Source organism: Entelurus aequoreus, linkage group LG12 (assembly GCF_033978785.1).
Source record: "Entelurus aequoreus isolate RoL-2023_Sb linkage group LG12, RoL_Eaeq_v1.1, whole genome shotgun sequence".
In the NCBI taxonomy this organism is placed as follows: Eukaryota; Metazoa; Chordata; class Actinopteri; order Syngnathiformes; family Syngnathidae; genus Entelurus; species Entelurus aequoreus.
In genome coordinates, this window is record NC_084742.1 from 1572781 (window position 1) to 1592808 (window position 20028).

The following is a 20028-nucleotide window of genomic DNA, read 5'->3' on the forward strand; positions in this document are numbered from 1 at the left end:
ATAAAGTGCAAAAGTTCTTTGATTTCAGGTGTTTTTTTCAGAATTTTTTATTCACATTTAATGGGAGGCAGAATTCAGAGTTTTTATCAGCTGTAATCATCAAAATGATTAAGAAACAAAAAAATACATCCTTTAAAGGTTTCGCTCAAGGTGAGGTAAACATTTTGAATACAAGAGTGTCACTTTTTCTATTACACTACTAACATAAATGTTTACAATATTAATAATGACCCGGAGATGCGTAAAAAGAGCTACATAGTTGTATTTTTTCGTGCTAAAAAATATTGTATACATTTGACATATTTTTAAATATATTTTATTTTATTTTAATAATTTTATATGAAAAATGACACTTTTTTTTAACCTGGGAAAGTGTAAAAAAAAAAAAAAAGCAGGACTTTTGCAAAGATGTTGTTGTATTCTTTGGTTAAAAAAAAAAAATTCTTCAGAAATTTGGACATACTGTATTTTAAAATACATTTTGTATTTAAAAAAAATGCACCACCCCATTCAATGCGTGACCCATTCTCAGTACATCAATTAGCAATTAGCCACTCTTTCTTTCTTTCCTGTTTGTTTTGAGCGGCATTTTTTTTTGAAAGAGCGAGCGGAGAATCATGGCAATTTCTTCCTACTCCTTTTCGGAGATGTTGACTTGCGCTGGTGTGAAGTTCATGTCCTTCTATAAAACTTTTTGCAAACAAAAAAAAGCAATGTTTTGGAATATAATAAAGCCACATTGGATTTTCCTTCAAAGACACTTTACTCTTTCCATTTGAGCAGCAATTGTAGTGTTTATATCAACATTCAGCTGTAATGTGTTGCTAAAATGACACTTGACTGCGCTCGCGACGCCATCAGCCCGCCAACAGGTTGTTTTCACCATTATATCCATCACAGAGAAATGACCCCCCCTTCCTCGCCATGGAATAGTTGCCCATTCCACGGTGGCTGTTTACAGTAGGAGCAATATGCACTCACTGGTTTGGGAGATGACTTGGGTTCGGAGGGCCGCATGTGCAAGTGGGCCATCATGGCCTGGAGACGCTCGCGCTCTTTCGAAAGCTGCGGGAAGGAGAAGAAGAGGCGAGTCAATTAACGGCGGCCGAAGCGAGCACGCCGCAGAGGTAAAAAAAACCCACACAAAATAGGATTTCATCTTTTTGTCAATAGTAGAATGTAGGTCAGCGAGGCCATAAACGAGGTGGACAGCAGCTGCGGAGAGGTGAAGCGCGGGCGTGGGGCGGGCACTCGCCTCTACGCCGCGGCCGAGCATCAATGTACAAACCCCGTTTCCATATGAGTTGGGAAATGGTGTTAGATGTAAATATAAACGGAATACAATGATTTGCAAATCATTTCCAAGCCATATTCAGTTGAATATGCTACAAAGACAACATATTTCATGTTCAAACTCATAAACTTTATTTTTTTTTGCAAATAATCATTAACTTCAGAAGTTGATGGCAGCAACACGTGACAAAGAAGTTGGGAAAGGTGGCAATAAATACTGATAAAGTTGAGTAATGCTCATCAAACACTTATTTGGAACATCCCACAGGTGAACAGGCTAATTGGGAACAGGTGGGTGCCATGATTGGGTATAAAAGTAGATTCCATGAAATGCTCAGTCATTCACAAACAAGGATGGTGCGAGGGTCACCACTTTGTCAACAAATGCCTGAACAAATTGTTGAACAGTTTAAGAACAACCTTTCTCAAGCAGCTATTGCAAGGAATTTAGGGTTTTCACCATCTACGCTCCGTAATATCATCAAAGGGTGCAGAGAATGTGGAGAAATCACTGCACGTAAGCAGCTAAGCCCGTGACCTTCCATCCCTCAGGCTGTACTGCATCAACAAGCCACATCAGTGTGTAAAGGATATCACCACATGGGCTCAGGAACACTTCAGAAAGCCACTGTCAGTAACTACAGTTGGTCGCTACATCTGTAAGTGCAAGTTAAAACTCTCCTATGCAAGGCGAAAACCGTTTATCAACAACACCCAGAAACGCCGTCGGCTTCGCTGGGCCTGAGCTCATCTAAGATGGACTGATACAAAGTGGAAAAGTGTTCTGTGGTCTGACGAGTCCACATTTCAAATTGTTTTTGGAAACTGTGGACGTCGTGTCCTCCGGACCAAAGAGGAAAAGAACCATCCGGATTGTTATAGGCGCAAAGTGTAAAAGCCAGCATGTGTGATGGTATGGGGGTGTATTAGTGCCCAAAACATGGGTAACTTACGCATCTGTGAAGGCACCATTAATGCTGAAAGGTACATAAAGTTTTTGGAGCAACATATGTTGCCATCCAAGCAACGTTACCATGGACGCCCCTGCTTATTTCAGCAAGACAATGCCAAGTTACAACAGCGTGGCTTCATAGTAAAAGAGTGCGGGTACTAGACTGGCCTGCCTGTAGTCCAGACATTGAAAATGTGTGGCACCTGCAATAGCAGAAGGGAGACCCCCGGACTGTTGAACAACTTAAGCTGTACATCAAGCAAGAATGGGAAATAATTCCACTTCAAAAATGTGTCTCCTCACTTCCCAAACCTTTACTGAGTGTTGTTCAAAGGAAAGGCCATGTAACACAGTGGTGAACATGCCCTTTCCCAACTACTTTGGCACGTGTTGCAGCCATGAAATTCTAAGTTAATTATTTTTTGCAAAAAAAAAATAAAGTTTATGAGTTTGAACATGAAATATGTTGTCTTTGTAGCATATTCAACTGAATATGGCTTGAAAAGGATTTGCAAATCATTGTATTCCGTTTATATTTACATCTAACACCATTTCTCAACTCATATGGAAACGGGGTTTGTGTTTGTGTTTTGTGTAACAGGGATTTTGTTTCCAAAATGTGTAACTCTGACATCTAATGATTGGACTTGCAACTTAATGTCATAATAAAATGTGATAATAAAACAAATGTTGCATTAAAAAAATAGATTTTACCATCAAAAACAATGAATATCTACTAACAAAAAAATGGGTACCGGTAACGATTCCCAAGTACCGGGAGTTGGTAGCCATGACTACACTGACTAGTCCACTCTTAATTTGCATAAAAAGGCTTACTGGAATGTGAGGGCTGTACATAACGTACATACTGTCGGAATATTTGTTTCTGAGCACATGTCGCCGAGCAGTAACGTCGCTCAATCAGTGCTCTCATTATCTCGCCAGCGTGACTTCTTAATAAGGTCACGCTCCACCTACTGAAAATAGTTCCCTCCTTTTGAGCTTTCTTCAGGTGCAAAGTGCAGTTAATTAACACGGCAGGCAGGGAGAGGCGCGCTCGCTCTTAATTGGAACGAGAAAGCCGGGGAAAATAAAGCGCACGCTTAATTCAATTAAAAGAGCCGTAATGGCTTTGGCTGTCAGGCCTGAGGATCCTTTTGTTTGCCGGCTTTGTCGGATCCGCCTCGGACTCCTTTTTCTTTTTGGCGAGTCGGTCGGCGAAAAGGTGGAGACACTTACTTGGATTTCCAGCTGCTGGACCACCTGCATCTGGACCCGACACTGGGCTGTGCTGCGGTCATCCAGGGCGTGCTCGTTGTTGAGGTGCCTGCAAGTACACGCAGTCAGCAAATATTGGGGGCAACCAACGTCCTCTGAAGTGGACGTTTGGGTTTTGCATAACAGGAAGATTTGGAAAAAAAAAAAGACAAAAATGGAGATTTTACACCTGAAAAGAAGCAACCCCGTCCTCTATTGTCCTCTGAAGTGGACATTTGGGTTTTGCATAACACGGCCTTTTTTCATGTGTGACAAAAGATGCAGAGCAACACATGTCCACTACAGAGGACGAGAGGATAACCTCCTCCTCCTCAAGCAAAAGTTATCCACCCGAAAACCAGCGTCCACTGTAGTGGACATTTGTGTTTCCCTTAATAAGGTAATTTTATTACCGAAATGTGTAATTTTGACAAAAGAACTGGAGCAAATGTCCACTGCAGAGGACGCTGGAGGAGTAAGAGGTTATCTTCCCAAGAACCAGCGTCCACTGTAGTGGACATTTGTGTTTCTCATAATAAGGTTATTTTACCCGAAATGTGTAATTCTCACAAAATAAACAGAGTTAAAAGAAATGTCCACTGCAGTGGACGCTGGGGGAGAAGGTTATCCTCCTGAGAACCAGCGTCCACTGTAGTGGACATTTGTGTTTCGCATAATAAGGCAATTTTTTACCAAAATGTGTAATTTTGACAAAAGAACTAGAGCAAATGTCCACTGCAGAGGACTAGAGGATAACCTCCTCCTCCTCAAGCGTCCTCTGTAATGGACATTTGTGTTTCTCATAATGAGGTTATTTTACCCGAAATGTGTAATTCTCACAAAATAAACAGAGTTAAAACAAATGTCCACTTCAGTGGACGCTGGGGGAGAAGGTTATCCTCCTGAGAACCAGCGTCCACTGTAGTGGACATTTGTGTTTCGCATAATAAGGCAATTTTTTACCAAAATGTGTAATTTTGACAAAAGAACTGGAGCAAATGTCCACTGCAGAGGACGCTGGAGTAGTAAGAGGTTATCTTCCCAAGAACCAGCGTCCACTGTAGTGGACATTTGTGTTTCTCATAATAAGGTTATTTTACCCGAAATGTGTAATTCTCACAAAATAAATAGAGTTAAAACAAATGTCCACTTTAGTGGACGCTGGGGGAGAAGGTTATCCTCCTGAGAACCAGTGTCCACTGTATAGGACATTTGTGTTTCGCATAATAAGGCAATGTTTTACCGAAATGTGTAATTTTGACAAAAGAACCAGAGCAAATGTCCACTGCAGAGGACGCTGGAGTAGTAAGAGGTTATCTTCCCTAGAACCAGCGTCCACTGTAGTGGACATTTGTGTTTCTCATAATAAGGTTATTTTACTCGAAATGTGTAATTCTCACAAAATAAATAGAGTTAAAAGAAATGTCCACTGCAGTGGACGCTGGGGGAGAAGGTTATCCCTTGAGAACCAGCGTCCACTGTAGTGGACATTTGTGTTTCGCATAATAAGGCAATTTTTTTACCAAAATGTGTAATTTTGACAAAAGAACTAGAGCAAATGTCCACTGCAGAGGACTAGAGGATAACCTCCTCCTCCTCAAGCGTCCTCTGTAATGGACATTTGTGTTTCTCATAATGAGGTTATTTTACCCGAAATGTGTAATTCTCACAAAATAAATAGAGTTAAAAGAAATGTCCACTGCAGTGGACGCTGGGGGAGAAGGTTATCCTCCTGAGAACCAGTGTCCACTGTAGTGGACATTTGTGTTTCGCATAATAAGGCCATTTTTTACCGAAATGGGTAATTTTGACAAAAGAACTGGAGCAAATGTCCACTGCAGAGGACGCTGGAGTAGTAAGAGGTTATCTTCCCAAGAACCAGCGTCCACTGTAGTGGACATTTGTGTTTCTCATAATAAAGTTATTTTACCCGAAATGTGTAATTCTCACAAAATAAACAGAGTTAAAACAAATGTCCACTGCAGTGGACGCTGGGGGAGAAGGTTATCCTCCTGAGAACCAGCGTCCACTGTAGTGGACATTTGTGTTTCGCATAATAAGGCAATTTTTTACCGAAATGTGGAATTTTGACAAAAGAACTAGAGCAAATGTCCACTGCAGAGGACAAGAGGATAACCTCCTCCTCCTCAAGCGTCCTCTGTAATGGACATTTGTGTTTCTCATAATAAGGTTATTTTACCCGAAATGTGTAATTCTCACAAAATAAATAGAGTTAAAAGAAATGTCCACTGCAGTGGACGCTGGGGGAGAAGGTTATCCTCCTGAGAACCAGCGTCCACTGTAGTGGACATTTGTGTTTCGCATAATAAGGCAATTTTTTACCAAAATGTGTAATTTTGACAAAAGAACTAGAGCAAATGTCCACTGCAGAGGACTAGAGGATAACCTCCTCCTCCTCAAGCGTCCTCTGTAATGGACATTTGTGTTTCTCATAATAAGGTTATTTTACCCGAAATGTGGAATTCTCACAAAATAAATAGAGTTAAAACAAATGTCCACTTCAGTGGACGCTGGGGGAGAAGGTTATCCTCCTGAGAACCAGTGTCCACTGTAGTGGACATTTGTGTTTCGCATAATAAGGCCATTTTTACCGAAATGTGTAATTTTGACAAAAGAACTAGAGCAAAAGTCCACTGCAGAGGAAGCTGGCTTTGAGACACTTGTGATTTAGGGCTATATAAATAAACATTGATTGATTGATCTTCCCTAGAACCAGCGTCCACTGTAGTGGACATTTGTGTTTCACTGAAGGATATTTTTTCCTGAAGTGTGTATTTCTGACAAAAGAAATAGAGCAACAACTAATGTCCACTGCAGAGGACACTGGAGGAGGAGGTTATCCTTCCTAGAACCAGTGTCCACTGTAGTGGACATTTGTGTTTGCTTAACAAGGTAATTTTTTACCGAAATGTGTAATTTTGACAACGAATTAGATTAAATGTCCACTGCAGTGGACGCTGGGGGAGAAGGAGGTTATCTTCCCTAGAACCAGCGTCCACTGTAGTGGACATTTGTGTTTCTCATAATAAGGTTATTTTACCCGAAATGTGGAATTCTCACAAAATAAATAGAGTTAAAACAAATGTCCACTTCAGTGGACGCTGGGGGAGAAGGTTATCCTCCTGAGAACCAGTGTCCACTGTAGTGGACATTTGTGTTTCGCATAATAAGGCAATTTTTTACCGAAATGTGTAATTTTGACTAAAGAACTAGAGCAAATGTCCACTGCAGAGGACGCTGGAGTAGTAAGAGGTTATCTTCCCTAGAACCAGCGTCCACTGTAGTGGACATTTGTTTTTCACTGAAGGATATTTTTTCCTGAAGTGTGTATTTCTGACAAAAGAAATAGAGCAACAACTAATGTCCACTGCAGAGGACACTGGAGGAGGAGGTTATCCTTCCTAGAACCAGTGTCCACTGTAGTGGACATTTGTGTTTCGCTTAACAAGGTAATTTTTTACCGAAATGTGTAATTCTGACAAAAGAATTAGAGCAAATGTCCACTGCAGAGGACGCTGGAGCAGTAAAAGGTTATCTTCCCTAGAACCAGCGTCCACTGTAGTGGACATTTGTGTTTGGCATCACAGGGATTTTAAATGTGTAACTCTGACAAAAACAAGTAGAGCACAGATAAATGTCCACTGTAGAGGACGCTGGTTGGAGCGAGGACAACCGCCTTCTCCTCCAGCGTCCTCTGCAGTGGACATTCATTTGTTTTTGTAAGAATGACACATTTCAGGGAAAATCGCCTTGGTATGTGTGACACAAATGTCCACTGCAGTGGACGCTGGAGGAGGAGTTTGACCTCCAGCAAACAAGCGTCCCCTACAGTGGACGTTCGTCATTTGTAGTGGTATTGTAGTATTTGTTTTTTGTATAACAGGGATTTTTTTTTTAAACCAAAATGTGTAACTTTGACAATTAAAACTAGCAAAAAGAAATGTCCACTACAGTGGACGCTGGTTTGAGGAACCTTCTCCAGTGTCCTCTGCAGTGGACATTACTTTTGTCAAAATTACACATTTCGGGGAAAAATAGCCTTAATATGTGAAACACAAACGTCCACTACAGTGGACGCTTGTTCTCGGGAGGATAACCTTCTCATCAAGCGTCCTCTGCAGTGGACATTGGTTTTAACTTTATTTCTTTTGTCAAAATTACACATTTTGGGGAAAAATACCCTCAATATGTGAAACACAAACGTCCACTACAGTCGACGCAAGTTCTAGGGAGGATGAGTTTCTCCTCCAGTGTTCTCTGTAGTGGACATTACTTTTGTGAGAATTACACACTTCAGGGAAAAAATAACCTTATTATGTAAAACACAAACATCCACTAGAGTGGACACTGGTTCTATGGAGCATAACCACCTTTTCTGGCGGTGGACATTTGTTTTTGCTCTATTTCTTCTGTCAGAATTACACATTTCAGGAAAAAAATAGCCTACAGGGAAACACAAATGTCCACTACAGTGGACGCTGGAAGAGGAGTTTAACCTCCAGCAAACAAGTGTCCCCTGCAGTGGACATGTGTCATTGCTCCTTTGTAGTGTTATTGTATTGTGTGTACAGAGTATTGTAGTATTTGTGTTTTATGTAACAGGGCATTTGTTTCCAAAATGTGTAACTCTGACAACTAAAAGTAGCAAAAATAAATGTCCACTACTAAAAATTACCTTATTATGCAAAACACAAATGTCCACTGCAGTGGACGCTGGTTCTAGGGAGGATAACCTCCTCCTCTATCGTCCCCTGCAGTGGACATTTGTTTTAACTCTATTTATTTTGTCAGAATTACCCATTTTGGGTAAAATAACCCTATTATGACAAACACAAATGTCCACTACAGTGGACGCTGGTTCTAGGGAAGATAACCTCTTACTCCTCCAGCGTCCTCTGCAGTGGACATTTGCTCTAATTCTTTTGTCAGAATTACACATTTCAGGAAAAAATAGACTTCAGTGAAACACAAATGTCCACTACAGTGGACGCTGGTTCTAGGGAGGATAACCTCCTCCTCTATCGTCCTCTGCAGTGGACATTTGTTTTAACTCTATTTATTTTGTCAGAATTACCCATTTCGGGTAAAATAACCTAATCATGACAAACACAAATGTCCACTACAGTGGACACTGGTTCTAGGGAAGATAACCTCTTACTCCTCCAGCGTCCTCTGCAGTGGACATTTGCTCTAGTTCTTTTGTCAAAATTACACATTTCGGGAAAAACATGACCTTATTAAGCGAAACACAAATGTCCACTGCAGAGGACGCTGGAGGAGGAGCTTATCCTTCCTAGAACCAGCGTCCACTGCAGTGGACATTTGTTTTTGCTCTATTTCTTGTGCCACAATGACACATTTTGGAACAGAAATATTCGAGATGATAACCTCCTCCTCCCAAACCGCGGTTGGTCCCAAAGCGTGATTATTACGGTTCCACTCCCGGTGTCATAGTCGGGGGAGTTATCTTTGGGCATTGTTCCGCTGAGAAACCAGCTAATTAGAAGCAACATGGCGGCGTGTGGCGCCCGTGTTTAACATGACAATAGCTTCCTAGACGGCTAAAAAAGGAGCTAGCTCAGCGCAATGGCAAAACAATGCGCACAATTTAACACCGGGCAACATTTTGACACACAAAAGCATCTCCTCCAACTTGCCTCATTAGAGGAAAGAGACACACCAGACAGCCCGGACAGTCAATGAGGGGGTTTTGTCGCCATTGTAGAAGACAAAAGCGCCATCACGACAGACCTTTAATCCCCACGCGTGCAAATATGGCACCCCAATAAAAAGGGGGTTTGAAGTGTTGTACAGTAATGAGCCGCTACCCCAATGATCATCGGTGACAAACTCACAAAGGCGGCTTTGAGTCGGGATGCTCGGGAAATGCCAAAGCCGCCACTTTATTACGCGCACTAATTATAGGTTAGCTTGCAGAGTGATCATTTAGGCACAAATAGTGCCTGGCTATCACTTCACGCCAGTAAGCTGGCATTCGAGGGGGGGAATAAAAGGACGCATGAGGGAGTACTCCTGCACCCGCATGCCTAATTGCTGTTTCAGGATGCAGGCCGGGCCTTTCATTAATCATTTAATCACGTCCCTCGCAGGATGAGGGGAACTAATGTTGCAAATACCCTTTTCATTCCACTGCCCATAATGCTATCTTATGCACTTGATGTATGGCGCGTGTCAGGAATTACAGCTGCTTGAGCGAGGGAGGAGGACGCTGCAAAGGATGCAGGAGGAGAGGAGGGAAGAGGGGGGCTTTTTTTGGGCGGGTTGTGTGGGGTTTTTTTTTGGGTTGTGTCTGCAGTGTCTTCCTGCACACACACACACACACACACACACACACACACACACACACACACACACACACACACACACACCTTCTGCTGGCGGCCAGTTAGCGAGGCGATTACAGGGAGATTACTACATGCGTTTATGAAATATTCAAATGGCAGCGTGTCCTACTGTGCATTAATAATTCCACAAGACCGAGGAAGAGGAGGAGGAAGAAGGTGGCAGACACGAATATTATATATTTTTTTTCAAATCATTAAAAAGGACGCACCTTATTCGTCGACAAAAAGTTGGAGTGAGATGTCGTTGTTTACAAACATGTCACTTCTACCTTATTTTCGGATTGGGCCCTCCAAATATACAGTGTGTATTCGCGGGTAAGGGTTAATGATCATACGTTTGTGTGAATTGGTGAGGAATAAAGTGATAAAGTTATTAAAAAGAGGTACTTTTGATGAAAATATTCGCAAGCATTTTGAAAATAATGATACATTGGTAATAACCTGATGAATAAAGAGTCAATAAAGTGGAACAATGGGACGTTAAATGTGAAAATAATCATATATTTTAATAAATTGGTAATAAATAAAGTGATAAAGTTAATAAAGTGGTACGTCAGTGCACTTTTGATTAAAATATTCGCCAAAAATTTGAAAAGAATAATATATTTGAATAAATTGATGATAAAGTAATAAATAAAAAGTCAATAAAGTGGTACCATGGGGACACTATTGATGAAAATCTTTGCCAAAATTGTGAAAATAATACAACAGTTTAATAAATTGTTAACAAATAAGGTGATTAAAGTGGTAACTCGGAGCACTTTTGTTTGAAAAAATTGTCAAAATATTGAAAATAAGACATTTCAATAAATTGGAATTAAAAGTGATAAATACAGTTAATAAAGTGCTTTCTTAGGACACTTTTGATTCAAATAATTGCCAAAATTAAAAATTAAAAAAATAGAAATTTTAATAAATTGGTAATAAATTAAGTGCTACCGCGGTACACTTGATGAAAATATTTTCCAAAATTGTGAAAATAATAACAAGTTTTAATGAATTGGTAATAAATAAAGGTAGTGTTAACATTTTGAAAATAGTAATACATTTTAATGAACTGGTAAAAAAAAAAATCAATTAGATAAAGTGGTACCTCCGGACACTTTTGATTGAAATATTTGCCAAAATGTTTATACTGAGAATATATTTCAATAAATAAAGTCAATAAAGTGGTATCTTGGGACACTTTTGAGAAAAAATCTTCGTCAAAATTAAAAAAATAATAATTGCATCGGTTATAAAGTGATAAATAAAGTTAATAATGAGGTACTTTTGATGAAAATATTCCCATGCATTTTGAAAATAATGATACAGTTGATTAAAGTGGTAACTCGGAGCACTTTTGATTTAAAAAATTGTCAAAATATTGAAAATAAGACATTTCAATAAATTGGAATTAAAAGTGATAAATACAGTTAATAAAGTGCTTTCTTAGGACACTTTTGATTCAAATATTTGCCAAAATAAAAAAAAAATTAAAATATACATTTGAATAAATTGGTAATAAATGAAGTCAATAAAGTGCTACCGCGGTACACTTGATGAAAATATTTTCCAAAATTGTGAAAATAAGAATGAGTTTTACTGAATTGGTAATAAATAAAGGTAGTGTTAATATTTTGAAAATAGTAATACATTTTAATAAACTGATAAAAAAAAAATCAATTAGATAAAGTGGTACCTCCGGACACTTTTGATTGAAATATTTGCCAAAATGTTTATACTAAGAATAGATTTCAATAAATCAAGTCAATAAAGTGGTATCTTGGGACACTTTTGAGAAAAAATCTTCGTCAATTTTTTAAAAATAATAATACAACGGTAATAAAGTGATAAATAAAGTTAATAATGAGGTACTTTTGATGAAAATATTCGCAAGCATTTTGAAAATAATGATACAGTTTAATAAATTGGTAATAACCTGATGAATAAAAAGTCTATAAAGTGGTACAATGGGACACTAAATGTGAAAATAATCATATATTTTAATACATTGGTAATAAATAAAGTGATAAAGTTAATAAAGTGGTAAGTCAGAGCACTTTCGATTAAAATATTCACCAAAAATTTGAAAATAATTATATATTTTAATAAATTGATGATAAAGTAATAAATAAAAAGTCAATAAAGTGGTACCATAGGGACACTATTGATGAAAATCTTTGCCAAAATGGTGAAAATAATACAACATTTTAATCAATTGTTAACAAATAAGGTGATTAAAGTGGTACCTCGGAGGACTTTTGATTTAAAAAATGGTCAAAATATTGAAAATAAGACATTTCAATAAATTGGAATTAAAAGTGATAAATACAGTTAATAAAGTGCTTTCTTAGGACACTTTTCATTCAAAAATGTGCCAAAAGAAAAAATAATTATTTTTTTTTTAAATAAATTGGTAATAAATAAAGTCAATAAAGTGCTACCGCGGTACACTTGATGAAAATATTTTCCAAAACTGTCAAAATAAGAACACTTTTTAATGAATTGGTAACGTCGTGTCCTCCGGACCAAAGAGGAAAAGAACCATCTGGACTGTTATAGGGGCAAAGTGTAAAAGGCAGCATGTGTGATGGTATGGGGGTGTATTAGTGGCCAAGACATGGGTAACTTACACATCTGTGAAGGCACCATTAATGCTGAAAGGTACATACAACTTTTGGAGCAACATATGTTGCCATCCAAGCAACGTTACCATGGACGCCCCTGCTTATTTCAGCAAGACAATGCCAAGCCATGTGTTACAACATTAGTCCATCCATCCATTTTCTACCGCTTATCCCTTTTGGGGAGGCGGGGGGTGCCGCAGCCTATCTCAGCTACAATCGGGCGGAAGGCGGGGGTACACCCTGGACAAGTCGCCACCTGATCGCAGGGCCAACACTCATCCGTCAACTCATTGGTGTTCATTTCCAATCCATCAATATAAAAAGATTATATCAAAATCAAATTACAGGATGTTATTTATGTAGTTTGATCATTTTCCTCGACTAGTGTACTAACATCATCTGCTTTATTTTGTACATTTGTATCATCATCTACAAAGATACAAAGAATTGCTATTGCGACATCCAGTGGACACATTTAGAACAGCGGTTTCTTTCATTCAAAAATTTCAGGTTCATTTTTATACTTGGCAAACTCGTCCCGCGGGCCGGATAAAACCTGTTCGCGCGCCTGATCCGGTCCTCGGGCCGTACGTTTGACACCCCTGGTATAACTGATACTACACTGCAAAAACTGAAATCTAAGAAAGATGAAATATCTCAAATAATGGTGATATTTGCTTATTTTATGTCTGATAAGATCATTCTTCTCACTAAGCAGATTTTATGTGAGAGGGTTTTACTTGTTTTAAGCGTTTTGGTCCTAAATGATGTCAGTAAGATATTACAGCTTGTTGCTGAGATTTGATGAGCTATATTGAGTAAAACATGCTTGAAACTAGAATATCAACTGTTGTGTCATCAACACTCACAAGTATAAAACTACTTTTTTAAAGTAATCATTTCTTATTTCAAGCATGAAAAAAAAAAATCATGATTTTGACACAATTGTGTCTCATAATTAAAAACAGATGACAGCCAAATGGACTTTGCTGTTTTATGTTCAATTAAAAATACTCATATTATAGTACAGTTGGCACAGTACAGTAAACTGACAGTTAATATTTAAACATTTAACATTTCTAACAATTTTGAACAGAAATAGTTCATGCACATTCATATAAATTCCTCAAAATTACAATTAAAAAATGTTTGGCCGGGGGCCGGGCTGTATATATGCGCACTAATTGACTGAAAGAGCACGCACTTGGCGCGATGATGTCATGTTATCCATGGAAAAATGCATTTCAAGACCATATGATTTGCCTGAGCGGCTAGGAGACCCCGAGAGTAACAAGCGCTTGCCTTGTTGCCTTTCCATTAAGAACAATAAATTAGTTTTTAGTATAAGTTTGCTGGTTTCAAGAAATGTAATGCCGAGCGCATATCATTATGTCAAGATAATGGCACTAGCATTTACTTAATCTAAGAATATTTTTCAACATATTGAGCAAAAAGGTCTCTTTTTTTTTCTACCAAGAAAAGTGCACTTGTTATTAGTGAGAATATACTTATTTTAAGGTATTTTTGGGTTCATTGAGGTTAGCTAATTAGGGACAGAGTCCCTTTGGGACAGAGGACCCTATTGTATTTCTAGCGTTTTATTATTATACCGCCGCCTCTTTGAGCTGTAATTTGACCCCCTTAAAATGCTTCAAAATGTCACCAAATTGGACACACACATCAGGACTGGCGAAAATTGCGATGTAATCAAAAAACCAAACCCCAAAACTCAGAATTGCGCTCTAGCGCCCCCTAGGAAGAAAACACAGACAAAACTGCCTGTAACTCCCAGTAGGAATGTCGTAGAGACATGAAACAAAAACCTCTATGTAGGTCTCACTTAGACCCATACTTGCCAACCTTCCTGTTTTTAGCGGGAGAATCCCGTTATTCAGCGCCTCTCCCGACAAACTCCCGGTATTCAGCCGGAGCTGGAGGCCACGCCCCCTCCAGCTCAATGCGGACCTGAGACTGAGTGGGGACAGCCTATTCTCACGTCCACTTTCCCACAATATAAATACACTTGCAAGTTCCAAAACGAATGGAAACAAGAATTTCAGTTCATCCAGGACAGTTCGAAGGGGAAGGTGGATGTTGCCTGTAAATATGTAGAACATACTTCTCCATTGAACACAGTGGCCGAAATGATTTCTCAGTCATGAACAGAGAAGTTAAACAGGACAATACTGCCATTTAATGGATAGATAATTCAAGTATTTCTTTTATGTAAATAAAATAAATATATATATATATAGCTAGAATTCACTGAAAGTCAAGTATTTCATACATGTATATATATACATACATATATATATATATATATATATATATATATATATATATATATATATATATATATATATATATATATATATATATATATATATATATATATATATAAATATATATGTGTGTGTATATATATATATATATATATATATATATATATATATATATATATATATATATATGAAATATATATGAAATACTCGAGTTGGTGAATTCTAGCGGTAAATAACCACGCCCCCCAACCACGCCCCCCCCCCAACCCCCCACCTCCCGATATTGGAGGTCTCAAGGTTGGCAAGTATGCTTAGACCTATATTCCATACACTGACAACCCCCAGCAAAAATCAACAGGAAGTTTGCAATTCCCCCTTCAAAACAAAAGTTGTGTAAAAACAGTCACCTTTTTTCAAACATTATCTCCTCTGAGCGCGTTTGTCGTGTCGGCTTCAAACTAGCACAGGAGAGAGATTGAACCCTTCTGATTAAAAGTTGATGAAAGAGTTTTAATTACTGCTCCGGTTTGTATTTTATGAGCCCTCAAAGTCGGTCCCGTCCATCGCTGCTTGCAGCTTTATTTGACTTGTTTTGGAAAGTCTTGACAAGCCGAATTTTCTTGTTCTATTGGCAGATAATTTTGCTTAGTTCAAATAAAATACCCCTCATTTTTAAATTATTTTTCTTGTTTTTGAACACTGACTTTTTGCAGTGTAGTGATTGTAAAAAAAACAAAACAACAACAACTATAAGCCAGTCTTTTGAACAGCTCTTCAAGATCCGGCTCCCTTCCAAGAGCCATAAATCGCATCGATACGAAGCACAAGTGTGAGTGTTTATTGGGGGGAAAAAGAGCCAGAAAAGCTAACAAGCTGCATTTTTACGCACGATGAACTCCATTGGATTGAAGCGAGTCACTTTTTGACTTGGATGCGTTTATGCAGGTGGAGGCCTTCACGCATGAGGAGGCAAGCTGCTGCAGGATTATCATACATCAGTACGGGAGACATCCTATAGCATGTATGCTCACCGGATATCGCGGAGGTAGCTTAGCGGGTTATTTGGGAGTAAAAAACAAAACAAAAAAACCCCCCGACAGGTCAGAGGCCCAACTAAGCTTGCAAAGTGATGCGAGCGGGAGAAGCGGAAGGCGGGAAGTTGAAAGGTTGCGACAAAACAGAAGCGCTGGAGTCAGAGGCTGGTTTGGTACAGGCTGCACATGAAAACAGACGCCAACAAAGGAGGCGGGCTCGTCATCCGGAACAAAGATGGCTGCTCGGTGGCATGCCTCGAAGCGGTGATTGTCGGTGTCACACACACACACACACACACACACACACACGAACACACACACAAAGTCCTTTCATGTTTTTCCCAGAGATGCCACAACACAAGCGGCGTTTTTTAAAAACAGGGTTACATAAAGCGGGCGTCAAGATTCAGATGACAGTTTCCGTGTCGCGAGCTGGGTGTGGGTTACGGGTGTGACAGCGGCGGCGTTTAGTCGTCTTTTGTTGTGCCGAGGAAGCGTGTCACCGTCGGCGTTTCTAATCGCTCCTCTGTGTTCTTTTTTTTTGGCGGCTGGCGAGCCCCCGACGAGCTCTCTGTGGCGCTAAAAGACGGAGCCGCGTTAGCCGCGTACACTTGTGGGTGGGTCGGTGCTCTGTGTCACGTGCGGGGGGGTCGCAGCTTGCTGCAAGGTTTGTTCCCCCGGGATGCGGACGGACCACTCCGGACAGGACGTGCAGGTAGGAACATGATTTATTCATACTTGCCAACCCTCCCGAATTTTCCGGAAGACTTCCTAATTTCAGTGCCTCTCCCAAAAGTCTCCCGGGGCAACCATTCTCCCGAATTTCTCCCGATTTCCAGCCGGACAACAATATTGGGGGCGTGCCTTAAAGGCACTGCCTTTAGCGTCCTCTCTCACCTGAAAAGGAGACTATTATATATGTCTCCGTTATCCATAGTTTTATCTATAACCCATAAAGTAGGCAGGCACGGAGCTATTTCTCAGCGTGTGTTAATTAATTCCAGCCGGCACGTTAATACACTGACACACAAGATCCAGATTCCCATCATGCATTGCTTCAAAACTACGGCAAGTAGTCACGGTCAGAGAAGCACAAGGCGGCGGAAACGCAGCTCCGGTCACAGCCCAGTATTATGGGCCACCTTGCAAAATGGAGACCCGAGGGTGTAACATATGCCGAGACAAAGATGGCTATGCTGATAGCTGAAAGCAACATCCCGTTCTCATTTTGCGGATATTTTCAACAAATCCGTGAAGGATATGTTCCCGGATTCAGGGATCGCTCGCCAGTACTCAAATGGCAGAACAAAGGCTACTCAAATAGTGAAAGGTAAGTTTTTTTTTGTTTTTTTTAAGTAAGCAGCAAGTACAGTACAGTTAGTAGAACTGTGTTTTCATTAATGTGTACTATATATATATATATATATATATATATATATATATATATATATATATATATATATATATATATATATATATATATATATATATATATATATATATACACTAGCGTTCAAAAGTTTGGGGTCACATGTAAATGTCCTTATTTTTGAAGGAAAAGCACTGTACTTTTCAATGAAGATAACTTTAAACTAGTCTTAACTTTACAGAAATACACTCTATACATTGCTAATGTGGTAAATGACTATTCTAGCTGCAAATGTCTGCTTTTTGGTGCAATATCTACATAGGTGTATAGAGGCCCATTTCCAGCAACTATCACTCCAGTGTTCTAATGGTACAATGTGTTTGCTCATTGGCTCAGAAGGCTAATTGATGATTAGAAAACCCTTGTGCAATCATGTTCACACATCTGAAAACACTTTAGCTCGTTGCAGAAGCTACAAAACTGACCTTCCTTTGAGCAGATTGAGTTTCTGGAGCATCACATTTGTGGGCTCAATTAAACGCTCAAAATGGCCAGAAAAAGAGAACTTTCATCTGAAACTCCACAGTCTATTCTTGTTCTTAGAAATGAAGGCTATTCCACTAAATTGTTTGGGTGACCCCAAACTTTTGAACGGTAGTGTATATATATATATATATATATATATGTATAAGAAATACTTGAATTTCAGTGAATTCTAGCTATAAATATACTCCTCCCATGACAAGAATGACAAACACATTTCGGGAGAACATCCGCACCGTAACACAACATAAACACAACAGAACAAATACCCAGAACCCCTTGCAGCACTAACTCTTCCGGGACGCTACAATATAAACCATGTTACATTGTTTAATGCATCACAACAAAATTAGGCATAATAATGTGTTAATTCCACAACTGTATATATCGGTGTCGGTTGATATCGGAATCGGTAATTAAGAGTTGGACAATAACGGAATATCGGATATCGGCAAAAAGGCCATTATCGGACATCTCTAGTTTTTTTCTGTATGCTACAAATAACGTCACTGTGGAGTTATTGAGTCTGTTTAGCTTCCGCAGCTAGTGGATCCATGACGATGACTTCTGTTTTGTTTGATCAGCCGTTTTACTGCAGTGTTAAAGACACCGTTTGGAAACAATTATGGTATGTAAATAAACATTTACAAAATCTTTATGTTAAATAACTAATTTCACAACATATACAGTACAGGCCAAAAGTTTGGACACACCTTCTCCTCATTCAATGCGTTTTCCTTATTTTCATGACTATTTACATTGTAGATTGTCACATCAAAACTATGAATGAACACATGTGGAGTTATGTACTTAACAAAAAAAAGGTGAAATAACTGAAAACATGTTTTATATTCTAGTTTCTTCAAAATAACCACCCTTTGCTCTGATTACTGCTTTGTACACTCTTGGCATTCTCTCCATGAGCTTCAAGACGTAGTCACCTGGAATGGTTTTCACTTCACAGGTGTGCTTGAAGCTCATCGAGAGAATGCCAAGAGTGTGCAAAGCAGCAATCAGAGCAAAGGGTGGCTATTTTGAAGAAACTAGAATATAAAACATGTTTTCCATGAATTGATTAACGTTGACGTACTGATTCCGGTGTTACCATTTAGTGGTCAATTGTACGGAATATGTACTGTACTGTGCAATCTACTAATAAAAGTCTAAGTTAAGTTATTTCACCTTTTTTTGTGAAGTACATAACTCCACATGTGTTCATTCCTAGTTTTGATGCCTTCGGTGACAATCTACAATGTAAATAGCAGGGCTGCAACAACTAATCGATTAAATCGATTACAATCGATTATAAAAATAGTTGGCGATTAATTTAGTCATTGATTCGTTGGATCTACGCTATGCGCATGCGCGGAGGCAATTTTTATTATTTTGTATTTTTTTTTATTTTTTTTTTAATAAACCTTTATTTATAAACTGCAACATGTACAAACAGCTGGGAAACAATAATCAAAATAAATATGGTGCCAGTATGCTGTTTTTCCCCCCAATAAAATACTGGAAAGGATAGAAATGTAGTCTGTCTCTTTTATCCGATTATTAATCGATTAATCGGAGTAATAATCGACAGATTAATCGATTATCAAATTAATCGTTAGTTGCAGCCCTAGTAAATAGTCATGAAAATTAAAAAAACACATTGAATGAGAAGGTGTGTCCAAACTTTTGGCCTGTACTGTATATCCGGTGCGGCTAATATATGGTAAAAATATGTTTTTCTTTTAAAAGGTAGTGGGTGCGGCTTATGTACCGTTGCGGAAAATATGGTAGTTAGCTTTTTTTGGAGGTGCGTAGCATAATTCAGCCTTTACTTCAGGAGTAATATTCCATTTGACGTCTTTCTCAAGCTGGAGGAGCTTCCTGTAAAAGCCCAAACAAGTTGCAACAATCAAAAAAAAAAAACAAGTCACACACACAAGATCGTTATTTCACAGTTAATTACAAACGTAATTAGAATATTCAAATGAAAGAGTGGCTGAGTGGCGGCGTGATAACCTGTAATCGCCGGCGCCGCAAACACCTTCCTTCCTTTTTGATGTCCCCTCGCTGACATCCCGGCAACAAAGCCGGCCAATTACAAATGAGCTAATTAACTAAATTGTTGATGGAGCATGAAGAGTTCATTCGCTCCGCCGCCTCGCCGTGACAACAACTCAATGGCGGCTCTTTTGTTGTGGATGGAGGTGAGTGTGCGGCCGTGCGCGTATAGCCATTAGCTTCCTGACGACACCCCCCCCCCCCTCCCTCCCCGCCGCCCTCCACACACACAAACCTATCAGGCCTTTCCA

The 20028-nt window shown here is 39.1% G+C and overlaps 1 protein-coding gene across 1 annotated transcript in view; it reads right to left on the bottom strand.

Moving 5' to 3' along the window:
- The window catches only part of LOC133662555 (forkhead box protein P2-like), a 99379-nt gene that overhangs the window by 34478 nt on the left and 44873 nt on the right, over positions 1-20028 (bottom strand). Inside the window, exons 7-8 of the mRNA XM_062066671.1 lie at positions 3485-3572; positions 982-1065 (exon numbers count right to left, since the gene is read on the bottom strand). Of these exons, the coding sequence (XP_061922655.1) occupies positions 982-1065; positions 3485-3572 (172 nt within the window). The remainder of the gene's footprint in view (positions 1-981; positions 1066-3484; positions 3573-20028) is intronic.